The sequence below is a fragment of the Dermacentor variabilis genome, chromosome 9 (assembly GCF_050947875.1).
Source record: "Dermacentor variabilis isolate Ectoservices chromosome 9, ASM5094787v1, whole genome shotgun sequence".
Lineage (NCBI taxonomy): Eukaryota > Metazoa > Arthropoda > Arachnida > Ixodida > Ixodidae > Dermacentor > Dermacentor variabilis.
The window spans coordinates 65,020,595-65,033,643 of NC_134576.1; the positions used below are offsets into that span (position 1 = coordinate 65,020,595).

Sequence of the window (13,049 nt, forward strand, 5' to 3'; positions counted from 1 at the left end):
TATTTGCAACCAGAAACGCGTCTAGATCAACACGTGTTATACCCTGTCCCCTTTATAAATCAGAGATAGACCTGCAATCCCCCGAATCAGACCGCAGTAACTGATAATTCCACATGGCTCATTTGACTTCGAGCACTTCAATATTCCTTTTTCACCTGAAATATTATGTGTACCGTCCTTAACAAATTCTTGAAGCGGGAACTTTAAAGGCGCAATATAGCAGCTTTCCCAGTCATCACTTTCGGAAAAGGGGGGGGGGGGGGCTCTTATAAGCCTTACACGGAAATTTCCAAATTAAAATTCACAAATAAATCAGGTTTGTGTGGCTTCCTACTTGCGCCATTATCTCTCCCTGAATGCAGTAACTTTCGAGAATCTTTTGGCAATGCGTGGATTTAAGAAATAAAATGTGCGGTTGAAAGAGGCCTTGGAAATCGGTCACCTATTACGCGGCAAAGTATCCAGAACATTTACATAGTGTCGCCTCGGTGAGCTAATTTTGTTATTTATTTAAGATATACAAATTTACAAATATTGCAAACAATACTGGTTACATGCAATCTGAAATAAAGCCTTTTTACTTTTCATTTCATTTCATTTTGGAGAGCTCTGGACTTCATTTCTTTTGGGGTGTAGGTAAGTGAAAGAATGCGAACACTTCCAGGATTCCCGACTTACTGAATATATTCACCGTAAAACGCTTTATTTCCAATATCTTTTATAGTACATTTGAAACGATGCAAGTACGTATTTATTTAGATGCACATTTTAGAGTATTTCTTAGAGGATAGTTACAAGATGTCCTCTTCCTAAAGATTAACGATGCACCCGCGTTCTTAAAACTCAACCCACTGCGTGCTCTTAAAAGCAATTGTAAGCAAATTACATATGAGCATCATCCATTCGTTCGGGCTCAATATTGTGGGAGCATTAAAACGATTTCAGTCATTCGATTTGGTTAAGTTTAGGTTGCATTATGTTAACGTTACGTAAGTACAGGTGGTGGCGCCTTGCCGACAGCAGTGCAATATGACCAGCGACCCGCGGTCCGCTTTCAGTCAGCGCCTGAATTCTCAGCCTGTGGTGGATTGGTGCCCTCTGGAGTGAGCAATTATTCGACTGAAGCAATTTTACTTGTCGTACTCTGTAACGTTGAAAGTCAAAAACAGGCTTAATCTAGCGGACAAGCTCACGCCTAATCCGAGCTCTATTTGAAACTATTCACAAGGAATCCTAATTACTGCTCTGTAGGCGACCGCATCAAAAATAAAAAAAAACGCCTGAATAGCGCATCTGCGAAGGAATAAAGCGGCTTCTAAAAATACAGCCGCCTTCATAAAATCGACCCCCTCTATACTCTTGAAAGCATTGGTAAGCACAAAACGTATGCGTGCCGTGCGGTCATTTGGGCTCATCATTCTGGCACAAGTTCATGTGCCTAAGTTTAAATCATTTTTTACTTACTCTCAGTCGCGAAGAAAAAGAAGCCCAGCACCAGGGCGACGAGGCAGAGAATTGTGACCGCGAAGGCCACATACTGCGAACGGTCACTGCATTGCCAGTTTTCAATAACAATGGGTGAGTTTAGCTTTCAAGACTACTATAGGAAAACCTGCATTATGCACGCATCACAGTCCTAAATATAGCCGCAATCTCTCACGTACCGACGTTATAAATTTGGGACGTTAAACCATGAAAACTTATCTCAAGAGTTTAGGAAGCGGCGACAGCACTTGTAAAGAATTGGTGATAATTATTGAAGTTACTGGTGCAAGAGGGAAGTGTGGCCAAAGCGCCCCAAGACTGTGGTGATGAGCGGTCAGTGGTCATGAACAGAGTTTCGAAGGGTGCATGTAACATGGTTCCATCGAGGCCAGCATTCGCATTCGCTAGAAAGTGCACAAATTATATATGTAATAAATCTATGATTGTGACACGTGAGGCGTGAGATGTGCGATGGATATGAAGCATACGCAACGACGGACTGGCGTAATACAAGATATGGATGTCAGCAGCAATAATGCTTAGACAGGACCTTGGAACTCATGGACACGGAAGCACATCCTCTACAAAGCCTAATATCGTAGCAGCAGCCCTCAGTGAGTCCATGTGACTCGAATATTTTGGCTCGTGTAGAATGTGCGAAACTCTTTTATTATTTAAAAAAATGGTTCTGTGCTAACAAGCGTATGTAATATGGCGATATAAGTCGACAGAAAATTACCTCAGTCAGTCATTTTTTTATGGGAGGTTAACATCCTCAACGTGGCCCATTCAGATGCAGCTTATTTCACGTTGCAGTGTCCCAGATTCGTTGCGAATTTTTTTTTAATTTTTGAAGAAAAGCTCGTTTCAGGTCCATGGAAGTATTATGCCTAGTTGCTATGGACGTTCACTTTCATCTGCAAGCACGCTGCCTTAGATGCCTGTGTGTCCAGGCACCCAACATATTATAGCATGTTATTTAAATGTGTATGTAGCATAAAGCAGCGAATAAACATTTGACAAAATGTTTGTTTGTGGTTCTGGAGAGCTATTGAAGCTTTTGTGACGCTTAAGCAGTCTAAATACAATTACATTTTGTAGGTCTAATTTCCTGGCAAGACCTACAAATATATATATATATATATATATATATATATATATATATATATATATATATATATATATATATATATATATATATATATATATATATATAATATTTGTAGGTCTTACCAGGAAAGGAGACTCACATAAGGTAATTGTGTATATATATATATATATATATATATATATATATATATATATATATATATATTTCATTATGCAACAGCTCATATTGCCTAGCCTTCTGCCGTGAAGATACTTAAGGTGCACAACGTTGGATACTGAAAAGCAGGGACCGACTGCTGCATAAGACAACAGCGCGTAATGCTAATGCATTTGCATAAAATTCTGGGCACGAGTACAATGAAGTACATCTTAATGTGCGTCTCTGGAGCATGCTTACTGACCTCTACAAACGATCAGCCACTGCCACGGCTCACATGCTGTAGGTTGATTATGAAAGTGTGGCAGATGGTTTATGGTTGTTTACGGTGATGGTCGTTTATGGTTGAATAAGAAAGATGTTCGCGTGTACTCTCAGAAAATACGTCGTACTGGTATACGACCTAACAACACGAAGAGATCACTCATATGACTACATGGAGGCTCTGGATTGGACTTGTCCTGAAAGTTGCAGTGGTTCCATGTTAACAATTAAACTGGGCGACAAAAACACAGGCGAGCTAGACAAACACGGGTGCTCTCTCTCCAGCTCGTCTACGCCTTTCTCCCTCATTTTTTAACATGGAACCAAACCAGCTTACCCGGCTCTCAGTTTTGATATGCTGAAAGCATCGGTCGCCAAGACGGATACCGAAATTGTGACAAGGGTCTAATATTTTTATAAGAAATTTTAGCTCCATAGCCAAGGCTTGAGTGGACAGTGTTCTCTTGTTCAGGACGCACTTCCGATCACTCCAAAATGTTGCGCGCAAAATAAGTTAAAAGGTTCATTGCCTTCCGGAATTTCGTCCACGGATACTTATGAAAAAACGCGATTACTAAAACGTATGCTGTCCGGACACCGATAGCTTGTCATCATTGCAATATGTGGGACTGGCGTTACGCCTCCTTTGTTTGTAAAGAGTACACAAGAGATTTCCCGGGTGTTCAATTAAACCCATTTCACCATGCTGCACCTTATTTAAAGCTGCGCCTACCATGCGGTGCACAAACACATAGTGCCTCCAATGGCTGTTTAAAGCGAGTTCATTTTTGCAACATAGTGTGCAACTAACCACTCCGCCTATTGCTTAAGAATGAAATAGTCCTTAATATTTCCCTCAATGCGGAGTAGATGGTGGTATGGCGTTAAGAAGAGAGTATGGCGTTGAAAAGAGACCTGATGGTTTCATGGGTTTCACTGTGTCAGTGTTTTATAATATCAAAATGATTTTATGGGAACCTGGAGCAAGAGTTATTACTGCAGTTCGGGGATGCTTCGGGCTCTGCTAAAACAAATGGGTGGTTTAATTCCTCACATTGTGCGCATCTTTGCTACAAAGGCTGTCGTGCACCAGGAAAGTCTGCCTCGACTTCCAGACGATCTCCCTCCGTGTTTGCCAGAGGCGATGGGTTTGCCTCATGGCCTTGGTTGCTATTATCTCTAATGTACATTGTTTGCTCATGACGCCCGCATGCTTTGTTTTGCTGCTTCCGTGCATTCCTCATTCTTCACTACAGCATGTAGCTGTAACCAGCCTTTTAGTCTGTGGGATGCATTTCCATGCAGCATCAATCAGCTGTGACGTATGCAACTACATTATCTTTTTTTAACGACACAGATGTCATCCCTCGACAATTGTGCTAGTTCTTGAGAGAGCTTCCAGTCAGCGAATACGTCTTTCCACAGAGAACGTCTGGCGAGCATTTATACTGTTCTGATGTGTTCAGCACTATAGTAATATGGTCACAGCTTTAGGGATCTTTAGTAACATTGCAATGGACATACGGCTTTAGTGTTGATGTTTTGCCGAAATCTACGAAAAAATATGCCTAGCAAGTAATAATACAACACTGCTTCTCTCTTAATTTGAATTTTAGACATATTATATATATATATATATATATATATATATATATATATATATATATATATATATACATATATATACTTCCAGACGATCTCCCTCCGTGTTTGCCAGAGGCAATGGGTTTGCCTTATGGCCTTGATTGCTATTATCTCTAATGTACATTGTTTGCTCATGACGCCCGCATGCTTTGTTTTGCTGCTTCCGTGCATTCCTCATTCTTCACTACAGCATGTAGCTGTAACCAGCCTTTTAGTCTGTGGGATGCATTTCCATGCAGCATCAATCAGCTGTGACGTATGCAACTACATTATCTTTTTTTAAAGACACAGATGTCACTATAGTAATATATTCTATATTACTACAGTGACATCTATAGTAATCTATATATATATATATATATATATATATATATATATATATAGATATATATATATATAAACAAGGACACTTAACTATTGGCCGCCCAGCAGGCCCGGGGTGCGCCCGACATGCACAAACCTCACGGCCCCCCACAAACGGGCCAAACTGTGGTAACGCAGAGTAGGGCATAATCCCTCCCCGGTTTACGCTTGGAGAACGTCACAACGCATTAAACCGTTGGTTGCCAGCATTAAAAAATGTTATTCCTATCCTAGGACACTTTGGGAATCCTTCGAAACTTTTGTCTATCCACAGCGATTCACATGTACATAGCTCCATCCTTGAATAACTTGCACATAAATCTATTCTTTCTAGAAAACATACTGCATGATGTCCGAAGCAGTGGCTGCTGTATCCAGACAGATCAAAAATAAAGTGAGCAATACCCGTGCACCGCCTGGACCTAATTCACTGTATCCCATATTATACGTCATATGGAATGTTCAATGTGACTTGTGCAATATTGCAAGTATTGCAAGGATTGCACCTATACGTGAGGCACATGATACTTACGCCCCTGGCGCTGGGGCTGCATCGCATCCTTTGAAAGAAAAAAAGAAACGGCAATAAAATCTGCACGCGGAGAAAACGCGCCGATTTCACAGGGGTGCTCACTGAGACACCAAACAACCTCAATGTGCTGTCGCCGTAAACAGAAAAAGATAGATGCACGAATTGAAACAGGAGAAATAAGGGCGTTGGGTACACACAACTAATTACGGACGAGGAACCACCAGAATTCCCTCAGAGATACGCGAGGCTTCTGGCGACTCTAAGCAGAACCATAAATTCTTGCATGGACTAAAGGCTATGACTACGGTCAAAGACTACGTGGATAAAAACTAATGGCGACACCTCGTTTGTGTAGCTTTAATAACGTGGTTAGAATTTGGTGATAAGGCAGCGCCTAGTCGTGAAACTGAAGAAATTTCTTGGACACCGGCAGAGAGTGCGTCGTACACGTTGGCACCTGTAGAGGCCGGTCGAGAAGATATTCAAAATGCGTAAGACAACGAACGAATGTCTATACTCCGTTCCCTACATAGCAGTCAACGCTGTGGAAGCTACGCAAGTTGTTCTTCGGTCAAGAAAAGTTACCACTCTGCGCTATGCGCCAACCAGCGTTTGCTGGCGCCAGCATGCACGTAAGGCTCCTCGCGATGGGTTGCAATTTAAAAAAAAAAAACGGAAGGTAACAGCAAAAATAAATTTGATCCAGAAGAACGTCTTATCAGCCGTATACTACTATGTGCCTGTTTCTTTCTAAGGATTAAAGCTTGTTTCATTCTATTACTGAGCCTACACAAAACTAGTTGCCGACAATTGCAGTCAAACATCGAACTGTATCCCAGCGCGAACGAAGCCACTGCAAGACGTCCATCTAGCCTCCTCAGCGTTCAATGTTAGGTATGGAACAATGTATAGGGAAGGCAAAGTCGGGAATGTACTTGCAGGAATGGCAGATGACATATGCACCTTTCTGATCAGTAAAGCCAAGCATGAGTTATCAAGCGATGACGCTATTTTCGTTGCCATTATTTGTCATTTCTTTAATTGAATTCGTAAATACAAGTAATTTCCCCTATGTTTGCCTTAGGGTCTTTGTTGGCGTTTCATGATGTGATTAATAGAAATCGGGCACCTCGGTTAACCGCCTTTCTTCTCGTTCTTCAGGTAGCATGTGCGGGTTTACTGACCAGTTGCCTTCACCCAAAAAGGTCATGTACTTGTGACGCCTGCGGCAGGAAGGATGTTCCACATCCGCCGCCAAGATTTGTGAGTGGTGGCGCTTGCTAACACTTCCACGGTTAGTTCTAGTAGTAATTAAAACAGAAATACCCGACAAAGAGGATGGGGAAACCACGCCGTGGCAGCTAAATAGGGTAGAGCATCGCACGCGTAATGCGAAGACGTGGGATCGTTGCCCACCTCCGGCAAGTTGTTTTTCATCCATTTTCATTGGCATTAATTTATAATTTGTTTAATTCAATTAGTGCGTACAAGTAATTTTTATGTTTTCCTTGGTATCTTTGTTTGCTTCTTATGATACGTTCAATAAAAATCGGGCCCCTCGGTTAGCCCCTCTTTTTCTCGTTTTTCACGCTATGCTGCTTTGTCTTAACGCGCTATTGTCTCGAATCCGGCTACACTGATGCCTTCAGGTGGCATATGTGGGTTTAGTGACCACTTGCCTTTACCCAAAATGATCACGTTCTCCTGACGCCTGCGGCCGAAAGGATGTTCCACATCCACCTCCAAGGTTTGTGAGTGGTGGTGCGGGCTAACACTCCCACGGTTCTACTAGGAAACTTAAATACCCAGGAAAGTGGACGGGGAAACCACGCCGCAGTAGCTCTATGCGTTAAAGCATCGCACGCGTAATGCGAAGGTTGTGGGATCGTTCTCCACCTGCGGCAAGTTGTATTTTCATTATTTATTGTTTTTTTTTATTTATTAACACAGAAATACCCGACAAAGAGGATGGGGAAACCGCGCCGTGGTAGCTAAATAGGGTAGAGCATCGCACGCGTGATGCGAAGACGTGGGATCGTTGCCCACCTCCGGCAAGTTGTTTTTCATCCATTTTCATTGTGCCTTATGTTCTTGGTGTCAGTGTTTGTTGGCTTCTGATGATATTCAAAAATAGGCTACTCTAAATGTAGATATGAGTAAAAAACGTTAGCACTCAGGTGAACGGGACCTCCTGTTCGCGTGCTATGCTGCTTTGTCTTAACGCGCTATTGTTAAGGGGCCCCTATCGCAATATATCTTATGTCAGCGTCGGCCGTCACTTGGTCAAAAGCCATTCTGAACCGCAACCACAGATATGACAAAACACTTCTGTTTTGTCGAAACTCAAGCAGAAACCGCTTTTTCGAGTGGTGTGGCCAGCTCGGTACTTTACAACAAGACCATCGCTGTCACCTGCGTCTGCAAAAAAAGCTGCGGCTTCCGGGAATCCTGACATGAAGCTCGGGATCGTGGAAATCTATCGCGTTCCCCTCTTAAAGGCAAAGCTTAAGCGTCAGCCAAGTTTTTCAAGCATTCGGTGGCGGTCTGCTCACGCAAAAACCCGGTTGCTCCCAGAGCAGAGCAGTTTGCACGAGTCGACAGCGGCTCCAGCGCCGGAGCGTGAGCAAGCATTCCAGTTGCACAGGCATGCTCTCCCGCCACGCGCGCAGCCAATCAGAACCGTTTCGCTTCCGCGGAGGAGGGATAGGGCAGAAAAGGGTTTCGCGCGGCTTCGTCTGCGTTTAGTTCAATCTCGGGAAACGCGATGGGACGGCCACGCGTTGTGCGTTCCTCCGCGAAACAGGCAGCGTTCGACGTGCGACGGCGAGAAGTCGCCCGTGAAATGGCTCGCCGTCCCCACGCGGATCAAGCCGCTGAGGCCGAAATATTGTCCGACGTAGCGTGAACACACGCAAACATTGGCGATAGCGCAACAGCGTCTATAGGTCGACCGATAGTTCGACGCGCTGGCCGCACCAACGTTACCGGACGCGGCCAATACGCTCCGACGCGCCCGAAGTATAACGACGGGCTATAAACGTCTTTAGTGCCGCCCGGGTCCAGGCAATCCTACAGCAACGAGAAGATCCCGAGATGAGGGAGCGGGACGCCGAAGCAACGCGGCACCTTGTCTGTGACCAAGCCCAGTTGCATGCAGGACAAGCTTCTCTTAACCCCATTACCCGGTACGGAAGGCTTTGTAATTTATTTTTCTGTCCTTCAATATTCGAAAGATTGATCTTCAATGGCATTGTTTGTTTGACGAAGGTACTCACGGGCAGCTTCCTGAGGGCCTGTAATGAAAGCAGGAGAAAAAGCAAGAAGGCAAAACCGATTCAGTGGGATTTTCTTTAGTATGGCTGGTTTTTAGGTTGCTCCTAAGTATAAATAAAAATTACGCGTCCCCTAGTTTACAATATTCTCGCTAATGGGGCTTTTAGCGCGTATTTTAGGCCCGGTTCGCGTCCTACGCTGATTTATTATTGTTCTGTCCTTCATACTTCGGGAACTCGTACTTTCAAAGTCATGGTTCTTGGTGTTTGACCAAGGTACTCACCGCCAGCCTCTTCGCGGCCTGTAATAAAAGCAAGAAAAACAAGGCAAAAACTTTTCAGTGGGATTTTCTTTACTATTGCTGATTTTCAGGCTGCTCCTAAATATAGGCGGCATAAAAAAAATGCGTTGCCTGGTTTACAAGATCCTGGTTAACGGACACTTTAGCGCTTATTCTAGGTTGATTTTCGCGTTCCCTTCAATATTCGGTAGATAGGATTTTCAATGCCATGGTTTATTTCAGCAAACCAACGACTTCGTGGCCGCCTGTAATGAAATCAGGAAAACAAAAGCAAGAAGAAAAAAATGTTTCACTGGCATTTTCTGTAGTATTGCTAGTTTTTATGCTCCTCCTAAATGTAGTTGGGAAAAAAAGTTGTGCTACGCCCAGTTTATAATATCCTGGCTGACGGGGCTTTGAGCACGCACTCTAGGGTACTGCTCGCGTGCTATTCTGATTTATTATTCTTCTGTCTGTCAATATTCGGGAGATTGTATTTTTAATGCAATGGCTTTGTTTATCCAATGTACTCACGAGGTCCTGCTTCGCCGCCTGTAATGAAAGCAAGAAAAAAAAGCAAGAAGGCAAAACTTTTCAGTGGGATTTCAGTTAGGCTGCTCTTAATTATGGGCGGAAGAAAAAAAGTTATGCGTTTCTCAGTTACAATATTCAGTTAAGTGGAACTTTTAGTGCCTAATCTATGGTGCTGTTCACGTGCTAGTGCGATTGAATATTTCAGTGTTCCGTAGATTTGATTTTCAATCCCATGGTTTGTTTCACCAAGCCACTCATGGGCTGCTTTTGGGCCGCCTGTAATGAAAGCAACAAAGCCAAAAAGGCAAAAATTACAGGGCCTCTCTGAAGAGGTGATCGGCGAAAGCCTACTCTTCCTCCTGTTATCATTCGTCTTTTTCTCTTTGCCTCTTCTCTTTCTCTTCTTGCTTTTAGTCCTTACGGTTGTTAGGCTCCTCCTAAATATGGTTGGGAAAAGGAAAGTTGTGCATCGTCCAGTTTACAACATTCTGGCTAGCGGAGCTTTTAGCATGTATTCTAGGGTGCCAATCGCGTGTTATTCTGATTGATAATTTTTCTGTCCTTCAATCTGCGGGAGATTATTTTTAATGCCATTATTTGTTTGACCAAGGTACTCACGGAATGGCTCCTTGGCGCCTGTAATGAAAGCAGAGGAAGGAAAAAGCAAGAAAATTTTTCAGGAGGATTTTCTTAAGCATTGCTAATTTTCAAGTTGCTGCTAAATATTCGTAGGAGAAACAAAGTTATGCGCTGCCCATTTTACAACATTCAGGTTAACGGGAATTTCAGGGCTAATTCTAGTTTGCGTGCTATTCCGATTTATTATTTTTCTGTCGCTCAGTGTTCGCGAGATGGGATATTTCGATGCTACGATTTATTGTTTGACCAAAGAACAAGCAGTGCATCTTCGCCGCCTATAATGAGAGCATGAAGGCAGAAACGTTTCAGTGGGATTTTCTTTATTATTGCTGGTTTCAAGACATCTTTCAAAGGCGCAGATGTCACAATCGCAAGAACTGCTGTGCTGCAGTAGCTTACATTATTCGACTGCTTTTATAGCTAATACGCATTAATCCTTTATCGTAATTGCCCGCTCAGTTTACTTGAAACAATATGATGCAATATCTTTCCTCTTTTAGTAACGACACTTATTCTATGGAAGCAATAGTAATAGTAGTGGAGACCTGAATGGTATTATAGATTTGGCCTGGCAATGTTCTGAATATCCGATTCACCAGATGCGCTAAATCAGGCTAGAGCTCATGATTTTAACGACTATTTTTGTTCGGTTTTCACAACTGGTAATGGTACTGCGAAAATGAATCCTTCCTTTTACAGCCAGGATAATCGACTGCTAGGCACGCCTAATTTATCAGAGGCAGGTATCATTTCACTCCTATTAGGCATCAATGAAAAGAAAAGTAGCGGTCCAGACGCAATTCCCAACAGCTTTTTGAAACGGTACGCGGAGTCAGTCAGCAAATATCTTTATCTCATATATTCAAAATCTTTGAAAGACTGTTGCCTTCCTGCTGAATGGAGAATTGCAAAAATTACTCCCGTACTCAAATCGGGCAATGCAGCGTCTCCTAATTACCGGCCTATTTCTATCACTTGCACTTGCAAAATTCTAGAGCACATTGTATTAAAACTTTTGATAAGTTTTATTGAGTCGAACAATATCCTCCACATGAATCGGCATGGCTTTAGATCTGAATTATCCACTGTTATACACAGCTTGTCGAAACACTGCATGACCTGGCCCTCGGCATTAACGAGCGCATTCAAACTGACGTCATGTTTCTCGACTTCTCCAAGGCTTTTGACCGCGTCTCGCTCACTGTACTACTCCTTAAGCTTAATTACATATTAGGTGACGGCCCAAATTACCGATGGATTACTAATTACTTAACTGGCCGCTACCAATTTGTACAGTACGGCTCTAACTCCTGCGACCTTGCTCCAGTGTTATCAGGCGTTCCCCAGGGATCTGTATTAGCTCCAGTTTTTTTAAATATTTATAAATGACATAACTATGCTGATGTGAAACTCAGGCTCTTTGCTGATGACTGCATGCTCTATAATGAAGTACGACACCGCGATGGCCAGGTGAAATTAAATAATGCCTTGAATAAAATAGCTCAATGGTGTGTAGATTGGCAAATGACAATAAATATTGATAAAACCGTATTCGTGTCCATTACAAATAAAGCGTCTAAGCTTGATTTTCCATACCACTTTAACGATGTCACACTTCGAAGTGTAAACCAGTGTAAATAACTAGGTCTCATAATATCGTCTAATCTCAGCTGGACAGAGCACGTGCGTAAAGTGTCAAAGCATTAAACAAACTGTTCATTAAACGGGCCTTGTAATATTCTACACATGAAACAAAGCTTCTTGCATACGTCACTTTTGTCCGCCCAGTCTTAGAATATGCCAGTACTGTCTGGTTCCCTCACACTGCGAATGATATCGCCATTTTGGAAAGGGCGCAGCGGAAAGCGGTGCGTTTTATTTTTAACAGATACGGACGCCTTGATTCACCCACTGCTCTGTTACAGCGTGCAGGTCTAGCTGCCCTTGAAAGTCGCGCAATGATTTTTCGGCTCAAATTTGTATACCAACTATTGCATAGATCATTCCATGGAAACCCCGACTCGTACTTTAAATTTCATGATACCAGACCGACCAGAAGACGCCATGCATGGGAACTTGTAGAATATCCGTTTATTGATAATACGTTTCGTTATTCTTTCTTCCCACGCTCAGTTCGTGAATGGAATGCACTGGATGTAGTCGCAAAACAGCAGCCAACACTAGCAAAGTTTATGGATTTTATTGAGCATGCTGCATGAGCCTAAAAGTTGTCAGTAACCAAATTGCTTTCGCCATGCAATCCATCCCGATTCAGCTTGTGATAGGAAAGCACTTGCCTACACTTTTTGTTCTGTGCATTTTGTATTTGAATGATGCCTGCAGCGGTGCCGTAGAGGTAGAACACCCGCCTCGCGTGCAAGATGTCCATGGTTCGAATCCCGGTGCCGCGTAATTTTCCACCGGATTAAAAAAAACCGCGTGTTGATAAATTTGCATAAACAGGCCTGGAGTGTGGCCTGATCCCGGTGACCAGAACCGGTAACGCACTTCCTCACCAGAGCAGGATTGGCCACCCAGGTGCAGTACTTGGCCACAACATCCTATATGAACACAACAATCAAACCCCGGCCCACAATCCCCAGCAGCTGCGAAGCAACTGACCACGGCGGCGGTCAGACCTGCGACGCTGCAGAGGGTGCTAAGAATCCCTGGCTCCAGACAGGCCGCCATTGGAATATGAACCTCGCAACGTTTAACGCTAGCACGTTATCTAGTGAGGCGAGTCTAGCAGTGCTATTGGAGGAATT

The 13,049-nt window shown here is 43.2% G+C and overlaps 1 protein-coding gene across 1 annotated transcript in view; it reads right to left on the reverse strand.

Moving 5' to 3' along the window:
• Window positions 1-13,049, reverse strand: part of LOC142592761 (uncharacterized) — a 205,765-nt gene that overhangs the window by 173,194 nt on the left and 19,522 nt on the right. The window contains exons 3-6 of the mRNA XM_075704421.1: window positions 10,261-10,278; window positions 9,643-9,660; window positions 9,112-9,129; window positions 8,831-8,848 (exon numbers count right to left, since the gene is read on the reverse strand). Coding sequence (XP_075560536.1) covers window positions 8,831-8,848; window positions 9,112-9,129; window positions 9,643-9,660; window positions 10,261-10,278 — 72 coding nt within the window. The remainder of the gene's footprint in view (window positions 1-8,830; window positions 8,849-9,111; window positions 9,130-9,642; window positions 9,661-10,260; window positions 10,279-13,049) is intronic.